The 23548-nt window shown below is 43.2% G+C and overlaps 1 protein-coding gene across 1 annotated transcript in view; it reads right to left on the bottom strand.

The window, feature by feature from the left end:
* Nucleotides 1-20094: 20094 nt before the first annotated feature.
* Nucleotides 20095-23548, bottom strand: part of LOC140484705 (peptidyl-prolyl cis-trans isomerase-like) — a 4198-nt gene continuing 744 nt past the window's right edge. Inside the window, exons 2-6 of the mRNA XM_072583427.1 lie at nucleotides 22758-22788; nucleotides 22603-22682; nucleotides 22407-22512; nucleotides 20351-20426; nucleotides 20095-20271 (exon numbers count right to left, since the gene is read on the bottom strand). Of these exons, the coding sequence (XP_072439528.1) occupies nucleotides 20136-20271; nucleotides 20351-20426; nucleotides 22407-22512; nucleotides 22603-22682; nucleotides 22758-22788 (429 nt within the window). The 3' untranslated portion in view covers nucleotides 20095-20135. The remainder of the gene's footprint in view (nucleotides 20272-20350; nucleotides 20427-22406; nucleotides 22513-22602; nucleotides 22683-22757; nucleotides 22789-23548) is intronic.

The following is a 23548-nucleotide window of genomic DNA, read 5'->3' as shown; positions in this document are numbered from 1 at the left end:
GACAGGTCAAATGGTGCAGATGGGGGAAAGTAAAAGCTATGACACCAGACCATGCTTATCTGGGTTAGTACAGTTTTAATGTGGAGGAATGCACAGTACAGAAGGAACAAGTCAATGTTATTGCGTACCCTGCCATCATCATCTCCCCAATACCTCATGCTCAATCTATCTCTGCACCTATGTTCTGATAGTGGAGTCTGCCCTTGAGTTATTGTGCTAAGAATCCCCTGACCAGAGGCCTTTTATTTGACAGAGGATTGCCGAAAATCATGGCAGGCTGCCTGTCCTTGTATCTGTGCTAAATGGCCCTGCAATGTAGCAGTACTATCTGCTTGGTATCGTTATCTGAGGGGCAAAGTGCACAAAGGGATGGCAAGGCAGGGAGGCTGAGAATATGCAGGTAAGTTCAAAACAAGTGAGTGGTTAGAGAGCATACAAACAGGTGGGAGATACAGGCTGGTCAAGTCTGCGGTGGTGTCTGTCCCTGACTGCACAGTGTCCTTCCTGCAATGTTACAGAGAGAGTTGCTGGGGTCATACCCATGTACAGCATAGGAACAGACCCTTCAGTTCAACTCGTCCATGCTGACCAGAATTCCCGACTTAATCTAGTCCCATTTGCCAGCACTTAGCCCATATTCCTCTAGACCCTTCCTAATCACACACCCATCCAGATGCCTTTTAAATGTTATAATTGTACCAGCCTCCATCACTTCCTCCAGCAGCTCATTTCATACACACACCAACCATTATGTGAGAAGGTTGCCCCTTAGGTCCCTTTTAAATTTTCCCCTCTCACCCTAAACCTTTGCCCTTTAGTTTTGGATTCCCCCCACGTCAGGGAAAAGACCTTTCCAAAAAAACCTATCCATGCTCCTCATGATTTTATAAACCTCTATAAGGTCACCCCCTCAGACTCTGACACTGCAGCGGAAACAGCCCCAGCCTATTCAGTCTCTTCCTCTAGATGTAGCGTTGAAATTCAGAAGCGTAGAGTTGGTGTCTCAGAGATGTGCCATTAAAGTAGAGTCTGCTCCATGTCAGATGCCAATATCCATGGATGTGGAGCATGCGTGGCTAGTCCATGGAGTGTACCCTGGAATATGGTGCTCAACATCCAACATGGAGATCCTGTGAAGCAAGCAATGAGCAGAAGTCTCCAGGTCCCTCCTCTGAATTCCATGTTGAAATTCTTTGTATCTAGTTGGCTTGCAGTGGGTAGTGGGATAGTAGGCTGCATATTAATGAGGTGAGATGTGCAGTTAGTAAGGTCATTAATCAGCAACAATTCCTTTTAATCGGCCACTCACCACTGCCTAGAGAGAATCTTGCATTGACTCGTGGAACTTAATTAAAGACAGGCCGCACTGGATGTCTCACATGATTCTGCCTTATTTCTCACCATAGCCCATATCATTCTGGCCTTTAAAATATTCTGTCCTGAGAATATTCTGTCTTTTTCCAGATGATTGAACGAAGCAGGGCTATGGATGTTCCAAAGCTGTTCAGGTAAACAATGACAGAAAATCTACTGTCAAGTATCTACATTGTTTTCTGATGGATGGGCTGAAATTTGGTGGACTACAATGGTAAAAGGATTATTGTAGTTGTCAGTGTTTTACATTTTCCAATTGGCGTGGATACATCCGCTAAAAAATTGTCTGACATGAACACTGATTCCATAGCGTGAACTGAGTTTAAAAGAAAGGATGACGGAGACAAACGACAAATGTACGATCATAGAGATTAGGATGTGGAATGTACCATTTGGCTCCTCAAGCATCTTCTGCCATTTGGTAAGATCATGATGTGTTCTCTACTTTCCTGTTTACCCCGATGCCTTTCAATTCCTTTGCCAATCATTTACTCAGCTTTAAAAATACTGTATTCAATAATCCATCCTGCACTACTTCCTGAGGAAAGATTCCACCAATCATCTGAAAGGAAACAAATTCTCAACTATTATCTTAAATGGGAGACTCTGTACTTTTTTAAAAATTAGATCCCATACAGTATGGAAGTCCACACCGACCCTCCAAAGAGTAACTCACCTAGACCCATTCCTCTATCCTATATCCCCTACCCCTGACTAATGCAACTAACATTATGGGCATTTAGCATAGCCAGTTCACCTGTCCTGCAGATGTTTGGATTGTGGGAGGAAGCCCACACAGACATGGGGAGAATGTGCAAACTCCACACAGACAGTCACCCAAGGTGAGAATTGAACCCAGGTTTCTGGCGCTGTGAAGCTACAGTGTTAACCACTGAGCCACTGTGCTGCCCCTAAACCTCTAAACCTCTCCCACAGCATCCAAACTTCAGGATTTGATGTGATTCAATAAGATCACCTTTCATTTTTCTAAACCCTTGCAGATACAGAGAAAAACTTCCCTCCCAAGAGAACCTCTTATTCAGGTGAACTGGTTCGAAAGCAACTATTTCCTTTCTTCATTGAAGAAAACAATTTTCTTCATCACTATAGTATCTGTTTTTTTAAGAATTCAAACATATTACTCTTCACATCTGCAGGTTTATCTGCAGCAGCAATATCAGAATACAGTACTTCGTTCACTCTAGTGGTTGTGGGCTGCGCTATTTGCCAAGAACCAATCAAAAAGCACTTTCTTCATTGTCTCTAGGCTGAGTTCTTCCAAACGTCTTTCCAAATTGATGTGTGATGTGCACTCTGACCCCACTTTCACATCCCAGCACAATCTCTTTATAACAGCGTAGTGCTGCCTCATTATAAGCAATATCACTTCAAATTTGATCTTACAATAGAAACAGTACTATTTCCTGTTCATCACATCTCTTCCTGTGTGTCACACTTAATTATATATAAATTTACTTTGGTAATTTCCTTTCAGTTTGTTGTCTCCCATGCAAGTTTTCAACATTTTTCAACATTTATCTCTGATTGTAAATGTCTAGTCATTTTGAACATCTAGAAAGACTGTATAACAAAATCCTACTTAACATTGTTGTTAGATCATTAGTAGTTTATGAATGTAAAAAACAAATCTGACTTAAAAGAGTGAGTTTTTTTAACTCCTGTGCTCTGACTTGCTTCCTGAAGCTTAAACTCTGATTAACCTCAATCCCTTTACCAAAGAATTAACATTGTGTAGCCAAATTGACTATTATTTACCAGTTATTAACTTATTCAATGCAATGATCACCCCAAATCGTTCATTCTAAATTGACATTCTAAATTATAAAGAAGCATATTGTTCAATATGAACCATGCCAGTTAAAATGTAAATACTGATTTTTGCTATGTTCACATGCTGTACTGTATATCATAAAATAACAAATGCCCTGTTGTAGTCTGAAAAAGTAACTTTGCATTGCAAGTGATTTATGAATCAACCAAGCTTACTAGTAATGCTTCGTGATAATGCTGAGACCCTTCTTCAGTTGATTACTGAACAATTGATCCCAGTTGAAAACTTAAATTTTCGTTTACTGTTGTTTTATCTTGTCACTCACCATGCATCCATGAACAGCTCTCTTATCACAGACCTATGACTTATTCATTATGAAACATGTGGAATTCCATAGAACACACATTATTTGAGAGTTTGCTGTGTACTTTTTGAATTAATGCCAAATTTATATTTTTTGGCATTAGTACCGCTCAAAGATTCAGTCATAAAAAAAATGATTTTGTGTTGAATGTGCTTCATGCCATTTAACAGCCTAATTTATTTACAATCTCACTAGGCTCTAGGCTTTGTTCTAAGAATCACATTTTTTTGTCACACGCTCTCTCTTTCCAGAAAAGCAACAGGCTATGACCCCGTTTATATCGTCGCAGATCATTACAATCACCGCATCAAGGTTTGGAGTGCTTCACATGGCTTTGAACAGTCATTGGCCATTGCAGTTTGTGTTAATACAGGAAGAGGGCAATGGATTTCCTGCTCAACTTACCTGCTTAGCAGGCCCTTGTATGGTTCTCCTACATAATGAAACTGTGAAGTCAAACTAAAATTTCAGATGTTCTTTGAATTCCTCAACCAATAGTGCCCAAAATCATTTTTAACTTTGATTTTATCTTATTTTGCAAACATTCAAAATTGTCCTGAAGTATTGGTCAAGATTTGAAACTTCGATGCTCAATGAGAACAAGGTGGGTGGCTTAAGTTAGTACAAGAGTAATTTAGAATTCCATTTCAGCACCCTATTTTAACCAGCCGTGGATTTTGGGAATCATTGAAGATGTTCAGTGCAGATGGATATGAATCTTATGACCATGCTAAAGTCAGGTTCCGAGGCACTAATTTAATACGTATGGATCACACAAATGCTGCCTCACAGCGCTAGGGACCCAGGTTCGATTCCACCTTCAGGCAACCGTCTGTGCGGAATTTGCACGCTCTCCCTGCGTCTTTGTGGGTTTCTCCCAGGTGCTCCAGTTTCCTCCCACTATCCAAAGATGTGCGGAATAGGTTGGATTGGCCATACTAAATTATCCATGGTGTCCAGGGATGTGTAGCATAGATGTGTTAGCCATGGGAAATGCAGGGTTAGAGGGAAAAGGGTAAAGGAATGGGTCTGGGTGGGATACTATTCGGAGGTTCAGTATGAACTTGTTGGGCCGAATGGCCTGTTTCTACACTGTAGGGATTCTTGAATTCTTGAACAGACCGCAGCAGATTTACAAAATTGATATTAGACTCGAAAGAGTTAACTAAGAGGAGAGATTATATAAACGGGGGTTGTATTCCCTCAAATTTGTAAGATTTAATTGATGATCTGAGTGAAGTTTAATTAAAGGGAACTGATGGGTCACATAGAGATAAATTATTTCTGCTGGTTGGAAAGGATAGGAATAGAAGGCATGGTCTAAAATTTAGAGTCAGGCCACTCATGACCGAAACTGGAAAACACATAGCAGCTTTCTTCCATACATGATAATTGATCTATCGTTGACCTTAGGTCTGCTACTCCAAAGGAATTAAAAGATATGAGACAAAGGCAGACAGATGGAGATCGGCCATGAATCAATTATAACCTCATTGAATGGAAGAACAGCTTTAAGGGGCTGAATAGCCACCTTCTGATTGTATGTTCCTTCTGACAATCTCTTTATCTTGATATTAGTCAAAGTTTTACTGAGTACCTTGCTCGCTTGCTTTTTAGACTTTGCTGCTTGCTTGACAAAAATGACAGTGACAGATACATGTTGTCATTTCACGAAATCCTGTAAAAATTCAGACTGTGCCTTTGCACCCACTTTTGAATTTCTAAAGGTGATTAGTTACAGGTTAATCCTATTAATAGATTTGTAACAAAGTGAAACAATTTAATGGGCTTACTGGATTTAATGGACTTGACAAAATTGATACACACAAAAAAAACCCTGCAAAGAAATCATGGAATTGTATCTCTCTAGAATTTTGGGTTAGACGAATAACTTTCAGTTTCCAACAATGTTGAACAATGTTAACAGGGTGTTGGCGCACTGGGTATCAGCGCTCTCAGACAACCTGTCTAAAAACACTGCAATTAAAAACGAAGTCTGATTAGGTAAAAGCAGAATCTCACTGGATTTGAGCACATTGGTGACAAAAGAAATGTCAGTTTACGTCCAGCTCCCTCATTCTGAGCTCCCTAGACTTAGGAAGGTATCAGCAGTGTTCAAGCTTCACCAACAAGCTGAGGTCAAGGATAATACCCGATTAGAGGTTGAAACGGACGATAATGGGATTACACAGCAGGTCAATTATCATCCGATATAGGGAAAAGACTGGATGTTTTCGGACACAGGTCCCTTACCAGACACCTGAGGCCAAGTCATTTCTTTAGATTGGGTCTTGGTTGGATATTAATGCACAACATCCCGTGCTATTCTGAAACAAAATCAGAAAGTGCTGGAGAAACTCAGCAGGTTTGGCAGCTTCTGTGGAGAAAGAGTTAACATTCCAAACCCAGTGATCCTATGAGGCTACAAGTTAGACCATACAAAGTAGGGACAGGGGTAGACCATTCAGCCCCTTGACCCTGCTCTGCCACCCAATAGGATCATGGCTGATTTGACATTCCTCACATGCACTTTCCAGCAATTTCTTCAGAACCTGATGATCAAGAATCTATCCATCTCAGTCTTAAATATACATAATGATTCTGCCTCCACAGCTCCCTGTGGCAAGGAGTTCCAAAGACTCACAACCTCTGAGAGAAGAGATTCCTCTTCATCTTTAGTTGAGACCTCTTTATTCTGAGACCATGCTCTTTGGTCCTGGACTCTCAAGTGAGGGGTATCATCCTCTCAGCATTTACTCTGCCAAAACCCTTAAGAGTTCAACATGTTTCAATAAGATCACATCTCATTCTTCTGAATTGCAATGAGTGGAGTCCCAACCTGTTTAACCTTTGCTCACAAGACAGTCCCTCCATGCTGGGGATCATCTGGGTCAACCTTCCCTGAACTGCCTCTAATGAAGTGACACCTTTCTTTATGATAATTGATGGTGGGGGTGGGGGTTTGGTGACGGTGGTGGTGAGATGAAGAGATACTGACAGAGCCCGGAGAGGGAAACAGGTCAAGAGATTGTTAATAGTAAGCCAAGAAAGAGCTTAATGCTGAATGGGTGATGACAGAAATCGTGAATAGTTGAAAATGGGTTGGCTGTGCTGGGAGCAACCAGGACCTGGGGTATATGAAGAGAGGCAGTGGGGTGGGGTAGGGTGTGGTTTGGTGGTAATAAACGTGGAGGATTCTGAGACCACTCACCAGGAAATGTTCAAGAATAGTTTTAACAATTACTCATTCTTTCCTGCTACTTTGTAGCTTCCAACTTCCTCTGCCATTAGAGCAGCTGTGATTATGAAATTACAAGCAGGGATCTACAACCTTCATGTGTTGATGTATAAATGAGACATGCTGACAGTGAGCTATTTTCCTTGTAGAGATTTTTCCTTGTATTCTTTTGCTGACTGTGTTCAGTATGTTAAGCTTACATTTTCATGGGAACTTAACAGCATACTCTTGTATCATTTTCGTAGTGGCACCTGACTGAGAATGTTGGCAAGTCCACCACTGGGAGCATCACGATTCTGTACCATAGAATGCAAGAGAGTTATTGGAAGAGGGATAACTTTAATTCAGTCTAAGAGTTGCAGGGGAAAATTATTTTTTGTGCCGTGCTGCAACAGTGCAGAAACTAAGCCAAGAAACTGTACTAATTTATCAAACATGTTTTGTGCACTTGGCTAGATTTTGTGAGTTAAAACACAGCACATGACTAGTTAAGAGTTGTGGTAATTCTGTATTCATGTGCTTCAAGTTAGCTCCATATCAATTACCGTATTTCTGTTAGCTATGTCTGGAAAATAATATAGCTTGAATAAAAAAGCAAGTTTCATAGCAAAAAGCAATATATTAATGGCCCTTAAAACATAACATATAGGTATATACATTTTGCAGAATTTGTGAAATGCTCCTTAAACATTTCAGTTAATGTGGAGTTCTTGAGCTGTGTGTATAAATGGTTTCATGCTGTTTAGAACTGAAATACCTCACAAACAATCAGCATGACACGCTGTGAAAAAATTCATATGATCTTTAACAACCAATCCTTTTTAATATCATGATTGACTGACTGGTTCTTAACTTCCCAAGAGGTCAATTCAGACCTCTACCCTTAGGGAATACTTACACATACAAACCAGGACCTTGTTCAAGAAACTCACGTAAAATGTTCTTGTTGCATAGTAGGAGCTGAGGAATGTAAATTAAACTGATCTCTCATGAGTGTTTCTAAACTCTTTAGAAAAAAGATGCAGCACAGTATATTGGAGCTAAGGGGATCATCATTTTATGCAGCTTTTATCACAACTGGGGAACCATTTACTAGGAATATCATTCATGTGTCTTTAAAATGAGGTAACTGTGACATTTTCTTCACAATGTGGATGCTTATATTTGTTAACCATTAGTGTACTAACTCTACTGGATTTTTGTCAAGAGGGTAAAAAACAGTTAAAGGAAAGCCAGTGATAACTGGAAATAAACCCACTGGTTGTCTTGAAGGTCAATTGGCAGGTTTCCTTCCCTAGAGGACATTAGTGAACCAGAATTGTTTTTATGTCAATTCACAGTATGGTCACTATGAGGCTAGTTGTTTATTGTATTCAGATTTCACTATCTGCCATGATGGGATTTGGACCCATGTCCCTATAGGATTAGCCTGTGGTCCTGCGTCTCTATCCCAGTGATATTACCAGGATGTCGATTACAGTTGATGTCAGTTACATCACCAAATGCATCATCTTATCATTAACGTCATTAACAGGTGTCTGATGAAAAGCCTTATCAGTATACTGTAATGTGGCAACCAATTTACACACAGTAAACTCTTCACAATTAACAATTTAATAATGGTATCTGTTTTAAGTGCTGATGGTTGAGGCATAAATATTGGGATACAGGAAATAACTCCTGTGCTGTTTTTCAAATAGTGCTGTCAGATCTTTAATGTCCATTTTGAGAACAGACAGAGACTTGATGGCACATTTTCTTGTTCACAGAACAGTGATTTTGATCGTGAAGAATCCTCTCACTCATGGATTGATTATATGCTCCAGTCTTTGGTATGAAGTCTGAACTCATAAGTTTCTGACTCTGAGAAGAAAGTGTGTCAACTGATCCAAGCCTGATGCTCTGAAGATAAGGTTCTCTGAATTAAATCAGGAGTTCAGGATAGGAGAGAAGGAAGTAAAATTACACCCATCATCCCAACATCCTGATCCTGAAAAACACTGGCCTGTTCTGATCTGTGTTATTCTTGAACGTACCAAAATCACTTTTAGACTAAAATTTTACAGAGCATAAATTTTACAGAGCCCATTGAATCCACACTGATGTGTGAGAAACACCTGACCTTCGACCTGATCCTATTTACCAGTACTAAGGCCATTGCCTGGAAGCATTCTTAGTTTTGAGTGATTTGGCAGAGCCGATATTGTAGTGGGGTGGACAAAGTTAAAAATCACACAACACCAGGTTAAAGTCCAACAGGTTTATTTGGAAGCACTAGCTTTCGGAGTGCCGCTCCTTCATCCGGTGGTTATGGTGAAATCTGAAAGAACTGCTGTAAATCAGACACAAAAACATAAGTTGCTGGAAAAGCTCAGCAGTCTTGGCAGCTTCGATTAGATTAGATTAGATTAGTTCTGTGAAGAGTCACCAGACCCAAAACATTAACTCTGATTTCTCTTCATGGAAGCTGCCAGACCTGCTGAATATTTCTAACAAGTTCTGGTTTTATTTCTAGTTTTGAGTGGCCTGCTGTGTACTGTCCTTATGGACAGTAGACCACACTCAACACCAACACCTTCAATATGTCAATGGTAACCACTACCCCTTCCACTCACTGGAACTGAAAATTGCAATTGTGATTAAAATTGATCAGCCTCTCCTTTACAGATAATTAGGCTGCAATCTGATTTGAATGGGGCTATGCTGTCATTACCTCCTTGCAATCTTTTACTTGTGCTATTAGGTACCTTTTATATCCAAGTGACCCAGAAGAGGTTTTTTTGTTTGACACTCCTCAGCACTTCCAACAATGCAGCACCCCTTCAGCACTGCAAACATCGTCAAGTTAATGTTTGGGGACACAAATCCTGCAGTGGCGTTAATCAGCACTGCAGTGGGGGGTGACTCAACACTGTAAGCGCGACCAACTGAACTAAACTGCCACAGAGCTGAAAGGAGGGATAGTGGTTGTAAAATAAAGGAACATTGAACAGGAGCAGATTGATTGTTACTGTTGTGTTCTGGGACTCCTTTAATAAGCATTTTAAAATAGAACTGATCCTAAGTAAATTTTACATAAGCCTTATAGCACAGAAGCTAGCCATTTGTCCCAACTAGTAAATGCCAACAAATAAAACACATTGTGTGTGTGTGTCTCTCTCTCTCTTTAATGGATAGAAATGCATTTGGCCACATGTGGACTATGATTAATTACATGCTTGGAGGCTTCCTCATGCTATATTCAAATCATCTCTTGCAACACTCGTCATGTAATATCCCTTTGGTTTTTCATCAGTAATATCCTGACAATCCTTTCTTTGCTTACTGCTTCTCTGTCTTTCCTAATCTTAGCTATCACACAGCCTCCTGGCAAATTCCCCATTTGTAACTGATCATTTCTTTCTGATGGTATATATTCTCCTCTCAATGTTCTGTGGGTTGACCTAAAAAGAAACCCCTCAAAATGGTTCCTGAACTTCATTTCATGGGGCTGGAGAGAGCTTGGAATTATATTTCACCCATTCCTTCTTGTTACTGTTTATTTTGGCTCCTAACATCCTCCCTTCAGCCTTTTAATAGATAACACCAGTGTTACAACGAATTACATTTGAGGATCTATTCAATGTGACTTACTCCTGCATGTCTGTTTTACTGCTGACCAGCTTTCCAACTCTATCAAACTGTAAACACATTAGAATGTGTATCTTTGTATTCACATGTACACAGTCCTCATGACTAAGTGTGTGCTGTTATGCTGCATTTTTTAAAATTAATCTTGAAAGAACCAGTTCCAACTGCACAAGTATTGAATCATGACGGAATCCCTACAGTGTGGAAGCAGGGCATTCAGCCTATTGAGTCCACACTGACCATCTGAAGAGCTTCCCACACCATCCTTGTAACCTTTCATTCCTCATGGCTAATCCACCTCACCTGCACATCCCTTGACAATTGAGCATGGCCAATCTGCCTATCTTTGGATTATGAAAGGAAACTGGAGTGTCAATTTCAGGGGCATTCCTGGAGTGTGAACATTGGCAACTTGTCTCACACAATATTCTCTACTGCTCACATCATTCATGAAGCATTCTGCCTCCATAGTGAAGCTCTCTAGCTGTATTGCACTCAGCACAGATGGAACTGGTTGCTGGTTTCAGGACCATCTGGTACCACCGTGTGGGTGCCAAGTTTAAACCCCAGCCGTGCCTCATTTCATACACAGCCAGCCAGGCAGGGCTTGAGAGTACCGCTTTGCTGTACCATACCAGAGGACATTACCATCTCGCTTTGTTGATTGGAGATCCAGCTGCATCCAGTTTCCTCAGGTTTCTCTGGAGGAGACCATAGAGCAGATGCGGCCAGCCTGGTTCAGAATAACCACCTGAAGTGGTTCAGTACCCACCTCACCCTCCCTGGACACCTTGCCACTTTTCCTGTGGTTGCATCCATACCGACAGTCTGTTCCATCTCACTCAATCCCTCCCTTTTTCTCAAATAGGAGCCAATGACTCACAGAGAGGGTCAAGACAGTGTTGGGCTGGGGTGCATGTCCCTCCTCACTCTATGTGTGGAGAGCATGCTTGAGCTCATGGTACAGGACCATGGTCACTTGTGTAATGATGTTGAGATGACCATGTCCTGGTGACTATGAGCTGCATTGTGCTGTGCTGGGCTATTCCCACACTGTGAAGTATTCTTAACATGCCACATCTTCTACTGCCATTACTCGATCAGTCCCCCCCCTCCCCCCCTCCCCCCTCCCCCCCCACCCCACCTTCCCCACTCACATACTCTGCAGACACCATCATCACCTGCACACAGCATTGGACTGCAAGAGACCATTCGCTCCGTACATCAGCGTCTGCTCCACCCCTGAGGAAGCAGCCCTGGATCCCTGAAGGATACACCCTGCAAGGCTGCTTCCTGCACCCTCCAGATACTTTCATCTCAGTGTAGACTTTATCTAGATTACATATCATTCTGGTGAGCACACCACTGCCACATCTCCACAGCTGGCACTTGGAGGACTGCCAGAAATGAGGCTCTAGCTTGGCCCCACGTAGGAGAGAGCTCCATAGTGTCAGCCATAGAGTCATAGAGATGAACAGCATGGAAACAGACCCTTCGGTCCAACTTGTCAATGCCGACCAGATATCCCAACCCAATCTAATCCCACCTGCCAGCACCCGGCCCATTTTCCACTAAACACTCCCTATTCAAATATCCATCCAGATGCCTTTTAAATGTTGCAATTGTACCAGCCTCCACCACTTCCTCTGGCAGCTCATTTCATACCCGTACCAACCTCTGTGTGAAAACGTTGCCCCTCAGGTCTCTTTCATATCTTTTCTCTCTCACCCTAAACCTATGCCCTCTAGTTCTGGACTCACTCACAGCAGGGAAAAGATTTTGTCTATTTATCCTATCCATGCTCCTTATGATTTTATAAACCTCTATAAGGTCACCACTCAGCTTTCAAAGCTACAGGGAAAACAGCCCTAGCCTATTCAACCTCTCCCTATAGCTCAAATCTTCCAACCCTGGCAACATTGTTGTAAATCTTTTCTGAACCCTTTCAAGTTTCACAACATCAGAAAGGAGACCAGAATTACACGCAATATTCCAAAAGTAGCCTAACCAATGTCCTGTACAGCCACAACATGACCTCCCAACTCCAATACTCAATACTCTGACCAATAAAGGAAAACATACCAAATGCCTGGTTCACTATCCTATCTCCTGAGACTCCACTTTCCAGGAGCTACGAAGTCATTAATAACATTGTCAGAGACTGCAATGTTTCATCACCTGGCCGACAAGCTCCCTGCTGGAGTGGAGCTAACTTACCGAACCAGCAGGAAATTATTCAACCTTCGCCATCTTCAAGCCAAAACCAAAGTCACCCCGACCAGTGTCATCACACTGCAGTGTGCAGATGGTGCTTGTGTATGCACAATCTCTGAAGACATATTCTAGACCAATCATCAGCACCTTCAAGGAGGCATATAAGAGCACTGAACATTTGCAAGATGAAGGTCCTCCACCAACCTGACCCGGCATTGTGGAGCGAACCCCTAGTCATCAAGGTCCACGGGGTGGCCTTAGAGAACATTGACCACTTCCAATACCTGCGACTGTCCTGTCGGCCAAAGCAGCTATTGACGAAGAGATTCAGCACTGCCTCTAGTATGCTAGGGCAGCCTTCAACCGCTTGAGGGCAAGGACAAAAACATCAGTTCCAACACCAAGCTTATGGTTTACAGAGATATAGTGGTTCCCACCTTCCTATATGGCTCTGAGACATGTACTACCTACAGCAGGCACTCATGCCACTGGAGCAGTCCCACCATGCTGCCTGTGCAAGATCCTGAAGAAGGGCTTATGACCGAAATGTTGATTCTCCTGCTCTTTGGATGCTGCCTGACCTACTGCGCTTTTCCAGCAACACATTTTCCAGCTGTGCAAGATCCTGCAAATCTGCTGGGAATAATGACACTACCAACAACAGGGTCCTCAACCAGGCCAGCATGCCCAGCATCGAGACACTGACCCCCACCCCCCCCCCCCCACCCCCCCCCCCTTGATTGGCTGCAATGGGCTGGGCATGTCGTCCCCATGACTGACATGAGACTCCCCAAGCAGGTGCACTCCTCCCAGCTCCAAAACGACAGGCGAGCCGTAAGTGGACAGAGGAAGTGTTTCAGGAATACCCTGAAGGCCTCAATGGGGAAGTGCAGCATTCCCACAGACACCTGGGAATCACTGGCCCAAGATCATCCAAGGTGGAGGAGGAGCATCTGAGAGTATCTCAAGACTGGCTGTTAAGAAAAAGTGTAAGGAGCCCGCTGCCCACCCCCTTCCCATGACCACCACCTGTCCTAAGTGTAACAGAGTCTGCGGTAGCCCCATCGATCTGTACAACCACCTACGGACTCACCTTGAGAGTAGGAGAGAGTCATCCTCATTTGCAAGGGTCCGCTGATGATAATGATGATGATGACTTACTGAAGGTCAGGAGGATTCTCAGTACTGGACTGGCTTCAGCATGCATCTCGCTGTGGTCTCCTTTGACTGTCCTTGGGAGGTGGGACAGCCTATATGTCCATCACCCCATCCAACAGGATCTCCAGCACCCTATCAGTGAAGGTGTTCTCCCTCCCAGCCATGTCCTTTAGTATTTGGCCTCATCTCCCAGCAATCATCCTTTGAAGGGTGGTGTGGTGGCTCAGTGGTTAGCACTGCTGCCTCACAGCGTCAGGGTCCCGGGCTCGATTCTAGCCTCGGGCGACTGTCTCTGTGGGTTTTACGCATGTCTGTGTGGGTTTCCATCTATGTGCATGTTTCGGTGAATTGGCTATGCTAAACTGCCCCTAGTGTTCATGGATGTGTAGGTCAGGTGCATTAGAGGATAAATGTAGGGGAGTGGGTCTGGGTGGGTTACTCTTTGGAGAATCGGTGTGGACTTGTTGAGCCGAATGGCCTGTTTCCATGCTGTAGGGATTCTACGATTCTTTGTAAGCAATCTGGCCCTTGGAATGAACCAGGAACCTGAGTGTTACAAAGGATATGGACATCCAGGGGATTTGGTGCAGATGCGGTACCACAGATCACAGACAACCTGGATAGTGACAAAAGGGAACACTTCCTGTCATGAGTTCAGCTGCTCACAATGTAAGGTGTATATGGTCTACAGTACCTGGGGCTGTCAGTGATATCAGCAAAGCCAACTGCTCAGATGGCAGCTCTGACCTGCTCGTGAGGAAAACAAGATGAACCTGGGCTGAGATGGACCACGCAGACTAAGGAAACACCCTCCACTCTGCCTCTCCGGGAAACCATTTAATATATTGATTGCATCAAGGCTTTTCAGCTGAAGATGGAATCTTTGTTAGACCATGCTCCAGGCAGTTAGTTCCTACAGTGCACAGGCAGGCCATTCGGCCCACCAACCCTCCGAACAGCATCCCACCCGGACCCATCCTCCTAACCTCTTCCTATAACCCTGCATTTTCCCATGGCTATGCACTTAATTTGCACATCCCCGAACACTATGGGTAATTTAGCATGGCCAATCCACCTGACCTGCACATCTTTGGACTGTGGGAGGAAACTGGAGCACCCAGAGAAAACCCACACAGACACGGAGAGAATGTGCAAACTCCACACAAACAGGCTGTAGGGTTTATTCTATATTAGAGGTGAATCTTGTGTTGGGAGGAGCAGGGTAGAAATGTAATCTACCATTCTGCCAAAGTCAAAGTTATTTAAATCCAGTCTGAGACGAAGGATAAATACATTATTTCTGCAGTGATTACAGAGAGTGATTACAGGTTTATGGCCCGTATTGTTTAAAGGATATGCAACAAATGTTTTATTTGTACTTCTCTCACTGAACTTTAGGCATTAGTTCTGGGTGAGAGGGATAAACAATTCATTAAATATAGGCTTGTGCTGTGAGCCTTCTGAACAAAAGCAGAAGTGAAAGCAAAATGAAACCCCGTTTCTGGTGCCAAATGAATAGTTATCACAAATTCCAGCAACTTTCATGCCAGTTTGATAGCTGTTAGTTACAACAAAGAATACTAACAACTATCAGTAGAGAGCTTTGCTTTAGCCAACCATTAGTGAGTGAATTAGTGCTATGCTGTTGTATGCTTCTTTTGGGGACAGGGTAAATGGGCAGTCAGTAATATGTTTATGTAGTGAATTAGCAAATAGTGTTCACTTTTTTTTAAGCTTACCAGCCCTGAAAAGACTTCTCTTTAGCCATGTCAACTGGTTTAAAAAAAAGTGAAATAAGTAAAGCAGCAACAACTACAATGTACAGGGTACAATGTAAAACTACAGGCTAAGTGTCCATGTCGAGTATCCTTTTAGCATTTTCACTCCTGCCTCCCTTGGGGTCAAACCCACAATTCTCACTCTTGTTTGCAAACCACTTCATGTCTGTGTGCCTATGTGACTTGTGTGGTTAACACTGCTGCCTCACAGTACCAGAGACCCGGGTTGAATTCCTGCCTCAGGCAACTGTCTGTGTGGAGTTTGCACATTCTCCCCGTGTCTGTGTGGTTTTCCTCCAGGTGCTCCAGTTTCCACCCACAGTCCAAAGATGTGCAGGTTAGGTGAATTGACCAGGCTAAATTGCCCGTAGTGTTAGGTGCATTAGTCAGAGGGGAATGGGTCTGGGTGGGTTGCGCTTCGGAGGGTCAGTGTGGACTTGTTGGTCTGGTCTAACCTACTTGTTACCTCTTCAAAAAATTCCAACAGGTTTGTCAGGCATGACCTCCCTTTACTAAATCCATGTTGACTTGTTCTAATCAGACTCTGCTCTTCCAAGAATTTAGAAACCTCATCCTTAATGATGGATTCTAGAATTTTACCAACAACCGAGGTTAAGCTGATTGGCCTATAATTTTCCATCTTTTGCCTTGATCCTTTCTTGAACAAGGGGGTTACTACAGCCATCTTCCAATCATCCGGGACCTTTCCTGACTCCAGTGACTCTTGAAAGATCTCAACCAATGCCTCTGCTATTTCCTCAGCAACCTCTCTCAGAACTCTAGGGTGTATCCCATCGGGGCCAGGAGATTTATCAATTTTAAGACTTTTTAACTTTTCTAGCACTATCTCTTTCGTAATGGCAACCATACTCAACTCAGCCCCGTGACACCCTTTAATTTTTGGGATATTACTCCTGTAATAATTTTTGAATGAAAGTCCAGGTTAGCTTGATGGTTTGCTCCCACTCATGTCTTGCCCTTTAATCCCCAAAACATCATTCAACTTGCTTCTCACATGCAAACGCTCCAACCTCACTTTTGCCTATAAATGATTAAAATGATCTGAAATTCCCCACTTAGTTAAGCTGCATGAGCATTGTGTGTTTGTGTATTGGTGACTGGACTGAACTGAGCAAACGACTTGAAGCACTGTTCGATGCTTGCTGGTTGACATTGACATGGTGAGGCAAAGGGCCGTATGACTCTGATGAAGGGGCAGAAAGAGGGTTTTCAGTGGCTTCAGACCATCAATTGTGCAAAGATTTTGTGAGGAATAACCAAACCAACCCCGTTCAGAGTATCTGGAGGAAGGGTCACTATTATTATGTTACTAGAGTCCTACCCTGGTGCCTTGAGAGTGACACTCTCTTCAGCCAGAGAGTGGTGGGCCTATGGAATTCATTGCCACGGAGTGCAGTGGAAGCCGGGACGCTAAATGTCTTCAAGGCCGAGATTGATAGGTTCTTGTTGTCTAGAGGAATTAAGGGCTACGGGGAGAATGCGGGCAAGTGGAGCTGAAATGCGCATCATCCATTGAATGGCGGAGTGGACTCGATGGGCCGAATGGCCTTACTTCCACTCCTATGTCTTATGGTCTTAAAACAATCATGGCCGATCTACTGCCCAAATATCACCCTCCTTCATCCTTTATCCTTTAGCATCCAAACTTATCTGAACTTTCTTGAATACATTGACCATATGAGCATACAAGGGTACACATAGATGACTATTTGACCGATTCCTCATTTGCCTGCTCTACCAAGCCACAGAATAGGATATTGTGCTATGTGAGAAACACAAGGGAACTTGGGAGAAATAACTTCCTGAAACATTTATTTGATTGACTTCTGAATAAGAGCCATTTTCAAGACTGGGTTAAATTATTGCATGAGGTGTACAGACTTGTGCTGCCACCTGGTGGTAATATTTTCATCAGCACTAATCCTAGAATGGGGTAACACTTCCCCCAGAATCATGGAGTCAAAGCATCATAAATTGATCAGATGAGTTCAGCAATGTCGTTGGCATGCAATTAACTTGGTTGATGCTAATAATCATTCACAGCTGACTTTCTTAAAAATGTGAATACATTTCTAAGACACAATGCAAAAGATGATTTTAGCCATTGTACAGGGATGCACCATATGTAGATCAGCTCAAAGCAAGCATCCTTCACACGCTGGTAAGAGTCAGTTCACAGAGGGCCAGTGAAGACAAGACCTTCCTAAAATCATAAAGAGTCTTCATTAGATGTGTAGGTTTGGTGGATTGGCTATTGTAAATTGCCTTGTGGTGTCCAGGGATTTGCAGGCTAGGTGGGTTAGCCAAGGTAAATGTGGAACCTATCAAGCTAGGATGGGTCTGGGTATGATACTCTTCAGAGGGTCAGCGGAGGCTTGATGGGTTGAATAGCCACACTGGAGGGATCTCATTCCAACAAACATCACCTCTTCCGTATTAGTAGTAACAATAGTAAAATATTTTTAGCTAGTCATGACTGATACATAGAGTGCAAAATATTTTATGGGCTTTATCCTCAATTATTGGCAAAACTTCTAGACAAGTCCTTCACAACTGATGCACACTGTTGAAGAATTAAGACAAAAATCAACATAGGCAATGAAACTTTCATTTGAATCATCCTGCAGGTAGTGAGTCAGACTTGGGGATTCCTGCAGTGCTGTTGACCTCTTGACTATCTAGCCAGTCACTCAGCCCTAGGACAATTTCCATTACATCTGATTTTGATGACTTGATTTATTATTGGCACATGTACTTAAGTACAATGAAAAGTTTTGCTTTGCTTGCAGCACATTTTAAAATTTGAGGTCCATTTAAGTTCTGAAAGGTCACAGGAACTGAAACGTTAACTGATTTCTCTCCAGATTCTGCCAGATCTACTGAGTTTTTCCAGCAATTTATGTACACTACTGCTTGATAAGCTAAATAAATTGGTAATTAAGACCACCTGTAGAAAGGAACATCATGAAAAACACAAGGAGTTAATTGCAAGACAGGCTATTGCAAAGAGAGAGCAACAGGGGAGCTTTAAAGTCTCCAGAAGTGTAACTAATGTTAGGATGAAAAAAATAACTCAAAGTTCAATAATCTCCTATCATAAAGAGAACTGGTTAAGAATGCAACTTGAAGAACCTTCAGTTACTGAGCTTTAAAGAACACTGCACAAGTAATGAACCCAGGACTCTTCCAGAGAGACAGTTTGATTCAAAGCTAAATTCCAGCATTAGACAGGAAACAACAGAATTGAGGCTTAACCTACTCGAAGGACCTTATTTTGATTTACTATATGCAATAGTTTAAAATCATTGATTCAGTATTTGATTGAGATTTTCATAAGTAACCAAATTTAAGGAAACTGCTCTCCTTATCTGGTCTGGCCTACATGGGACTCAAGACCCACAGCAGTATGACTGACACTTAACTGCTTCTTCTGGGCAATTAGGAAATGCGCAATAAATGCTGGCCAAGCCAGCAACACCTTCATCCATTGAATTAATAAGCCATTTTCATTTCGTTTGCAGTTCTCCAGTCTCAATTATTGGACCAACACAACTATGACATTCCTTTAAATAGATGTTTTTAAAATTTGTCTAGCCTTTAGTTTTTACTTTTTAAAAAGTATAATCATAATCTTCAAATGTGATACTAGCAAGGTCTATTTATGCACAGTAGCTTGAAATGTTTCACCATCTTGTGTACTATACAATATCCCCTTACTCCGGATCAGGCCAACAAGTCCACACAGACTCTCCAAAGAGCATCCCACCACACCCCCTTACTACATCCCTGCATTTCTCATGGCTAATCCATCCAACTACACATCCCCTGAACACTTAGACTATTTAGCATTTGCAGTGTGGGGTCCTGGAAAAGCACAGGTCAGACAGCAGGAGAACTGACATTTTGGGCAAGCGCCCATCATCAGGAATTAGGCTTTGAGCCAAAGGAGTAGAGATAAATGGTAGAAGAGTTGGGCTTGGCCAAAGGAAGGCAACGGAGTTCAATAGGTACTTGCACAGGGCAGAGGGAACAACTTGGGGGTTGGGGGGTGCAGTTCTTCACAGCAATTTAACATTGCCAATCCATCTAACCTGCATATCTTTTGGACTATGGGAGGAAACCCATGCAGATATGGGGCGCTTGCACAATCACCAGAGACTGGAATGGAACCAGTGCTAACCAGAGCCGTACCACTTGATAAAGGATGCTTTAATATAAATCTAGCCATTTACTTTGGCCAGCTACTTGTGCCGACAATTCACCTTCAATAAGGACAGTCATGAACCACTCCTCCCTCAAACTGAACCTAAAATCCAAGTGATATTATGGTTGGTGCAACCGGATGAGCCTCTAATAAGATTAAGGAACCTAATCTTAAATCATAGCTAGTATAGATGCTCTCTAGACAGCTGTTCTGAAAAGCAGTCCAAAGCATTTTGTGAACTTCTATGGGCATTAGATTTTCCCCATTTCGAATATAACAATCATTGCCACAAATATGCAATAACTCAGTTCAAAGCCAAGCTGGAATTTCAAGTAATCAAGTTTTATTTGTATTGTACAATTCTATTCACATTGCCCACAATCAACAATGGTAACAGTAGAGGATGGCTTGCCACCGTCACTTCCACATTTCTCCATCATCTCCACGATATTATAGCCTTTTACAACTTCACCAAATACGACATGCTTCCCATCCAACCTACAAGATGAAATAACATTAGTAACCACAAAATCCAATGAATTATTGGCAAAAGAAATTTAAGCCAACATATACTTACCAAGTAGTTTTTGATGTACATATAAAGAACTGTGACCCATTTGTATTTGGCCCAGCATTGGCCATAGACAGCAGACCTGTGACAAAAAAAATATAGTTATCATAAGAAGGTAGGAGCAAGACATCATCTAGCCCCCCCCACTAATCCTGCCCTGGTATTCTATATCAGAACAGAAGAACTTGAACACAATTCTCCTGTTCCCATATCAGAGTTCATTCATGGGATTTTGCCACTTGTCTAAATGAGCATGTGCTGCTCATTCCCAAATATCCTTTACAAAGTTGTGGTGAGCAATTGTTCAACTGAACATGCGCTAAACAACCACACCACCCTATGGCCGAACACTAACTCCCCCTCCCACACCAAGAACATACAATCCTGGGCCTCCTCCACTACCAAACTCCAGCAATCCAAAGCCTGGAGGAAGGTGGCCTCACCCCCCTTGGGACCTTCCAACCACTCAGGACCAATGTAGATTTCATCAATATTTTCATTTCCCCTCCCCCAACCTTATCCCAGAGGCAACCTTCCAACTCTGCACCACTTTCTTGAACTGCCCTACCTGTCCATTTGCCTTCCCACCTATCCACTCCACCCATCCAACCTATTACTATCACTCACCCACCTCCCCTATCACATTCCCAGCAATTTTACTCTCAGCCACACCCCTCCCATTTCTCTCAGCTGCCTTGGGCCAGTCATTCCTGAGGAGTTTATGCTTGAAAAACAGACTCTCCTGTTCCTCAGATGCTGTCTGGCTGCGCTTTTCCAGTACCTCAACTTTTTGGCAGATCTCTAGCATCTGCAGACCTCACCTTCTCCTAACTGCAATGCATGCAGTATAGATACACTGATTTGGGAGTATTTTGATTTCAAGGAAGTTAAAGGATGCCACTACCGTTCCACATCAAATTGGTGGGGTGCTTGGAGTCTGTTGTGCTCCTATACATTTGCTGTTTTTGTCCTGCTGGATTTCACCTTTTTAAACCTGTGACTGTACCACCAGAAGTATTGGCAAACTTTGCAGCGTATCTTGTAATTAATATCAGTAGCAAAGGAATTGAATGTTGAACATTAATTAGGCAAGTGGGATTATTGGAAATTCAATTATGCTGATTCAAGTCTTGTAAATGGAGAGACAGGTAAGGCAGTGAGTTACCACCAAACGGATTACTGTGAACCTCTGAACAGCTCTTGCAGTTGGACTATTTAAAATAAGCCAGTGGAAGGATCAGGGAAAATGACTTAAAGTCAGCATGGCATATTTGCAAGCAGATTCTGCAAAAGGATTTTGAAATAACCAAATGCAAGCATCGAACTTTCACAAGCTCTCTACATGCTTTGTTTCATTGACAGGTTTATCAGTAAACAGAAATCAAGTTAGTGGGTATCAGTTGCTGAACTTCCAAGGAAGTTGCAGTAGCAACTGAAAGAAACAATAGTCAAAATAAGTTAGGACTTTTCATGAGTCAAAACTAATTAGGTTGCATCTTACAAACCATGCTGGTGCCAAAGAAAAAAAAAGTGTTTCATTCCTTCAGACTGATTATTTAAAAACTGTTCTGCTAACAATGACCTGATACACCCATATTCCTTACACAAGATGTTGCGCTGAAATGGCCAATTATAGCAAATTCCATTGCAAGAAACCTATTAGTACAGCGGTAACTAACAGCTGACAAAAATATAAATTTTACTGACTGGAATTGGAGAAAAATGAAACTTCAGACATGTCTTAAGGTATGACTTACTTAAAATTCAAGCAAATTCTCCAAAAGGTTAACATTCCACAATACAATTCTTTTGACCACTTCAAACAGTTGAATGTAGTATTAGATTACTGCTTTGAGAGCTTGCAAACATTATGGGACAACCTCAAAGCACATCGCTCCAGATACCCATTTCAACAATTTCTCAATTGCAACCCTCCCATGCAGACCATTTGAGCTCCTTCAAAGCTTCCTGCTCTTTAGTCAATTCTGATCATCTCCTTACCATGAAAGTAGTTAGCCCACACAACACTCCATCACCTATGAAGGAAAAACATCTTACTCACCAGGTCCCGTGTGCTTCAATTGGAAATTCTCATCAGCAAACTTCTTTCCATAGATGGACTTCCCACCAGTGCCATTGTAGTTTGTGAAATCACCACCCTGAACCATTGAGAGTTGAACAGATCATTAATAATTTCATCAAAACAGCAATATTACCAAATGAACATAAAATTATATTGCTCTTTCACCTGGCACATTGAAATTAGGAATGATTCTGTGGAATGTCGAATTCTTATAACCAAACCCCTTCTCATGAGTGCACAGTGCACGGAAATTTTCTGTAACAAAGTTAGAGTATTAGCACAAAGCAAGACCAAAACTGTCTTCATCTCAAGTCAGTTTCTCAAACTTACCTGCAGTTTTTGGGACCACATCAGCTTTGAGCTGAAAGAGATAACAGCACAGCTTCAGTTTTCATGCAAAACAAGTTTTACAATAGCTGTAGTCATTAATTCAATTTTGCATTCTCAGATACTGAAATTGCTTCAAACTAGTCAATGAAGGACATTGCCTAATCAGTAGGAGAGAATGAGACACTCTTGTAAAAGCACAGGTCAAGCAATATTAGGGGGGGGGGTGGAGAGAGGAGGGGGGGGTGGAGAGAGGAGGGGGGGGGGAGGGGGGGTGGAGAGAGGAGGGGGGGAGGGGGGGTGGAGAGAGGAGGGGGGGGAGGGGGGGTGGAGAGAGGAGGGGGGGAGGGGGTGGAGGAGGAGGAGGGGGGGAGGGGGGGGTGGAGAGAGGAGGGGGGAGGGGGGGTGGAGAGGAGGAGGGGGGGGGGGAGGGGGGGGTGGAGAGAGGAGGGGGGGGAGGGGGGGTGGAGAGAGGAGGGGGTGAGGGGGGGGGTGGAGAGAGGAGGGGGGGGGTGGAGAGGGGGAGGGGGGGGGTGGAGAGGGGGAGGGGGGGTGGGGGGGGGGTGGGGAGGGGAGGGGGGGGGGTGAGAGGGGATGGGGGGGGGGTGGGAGGAGGGGGGGAGGGGGGGGGGGGGTGGGAGAGGGGGGGAGGGGGGGGGTGGGGGGAGGAGGGGGGGAGGGGGGGGGGTGCGGAGGAGGGGGGGGAGGGGGGGGGGGTGGAGAGAGGAGGGGGGGGGGGGGGGGGGGGGTGGCAGGAGGGGGGGGGTGGGGTGAGGCGGGGGGTTCTTTGGTTG

The sequence above is a fragment of the Chiloscyllium punctatum genome, chromosome 13 (assembly GCF_047496795.1).
Source record: "Chiloscyllium punctatum isolate Juve2018m chromosome 13, sChiPun1.3, whole genome shotgun sequence".
Lineage (NCBI taxonomy): Eukaryota > Metazoa > Chordata > Chondrichthyes > Orectolobiformes > Hemiscylliidae > Chiloscyllium > Chiloscyllium punctatum.
The sequence above is the reverse complement of the archived record's forward strand: the minus strand, read 5'-3'. Positions and strand labels throughout refer to the sequence as shown.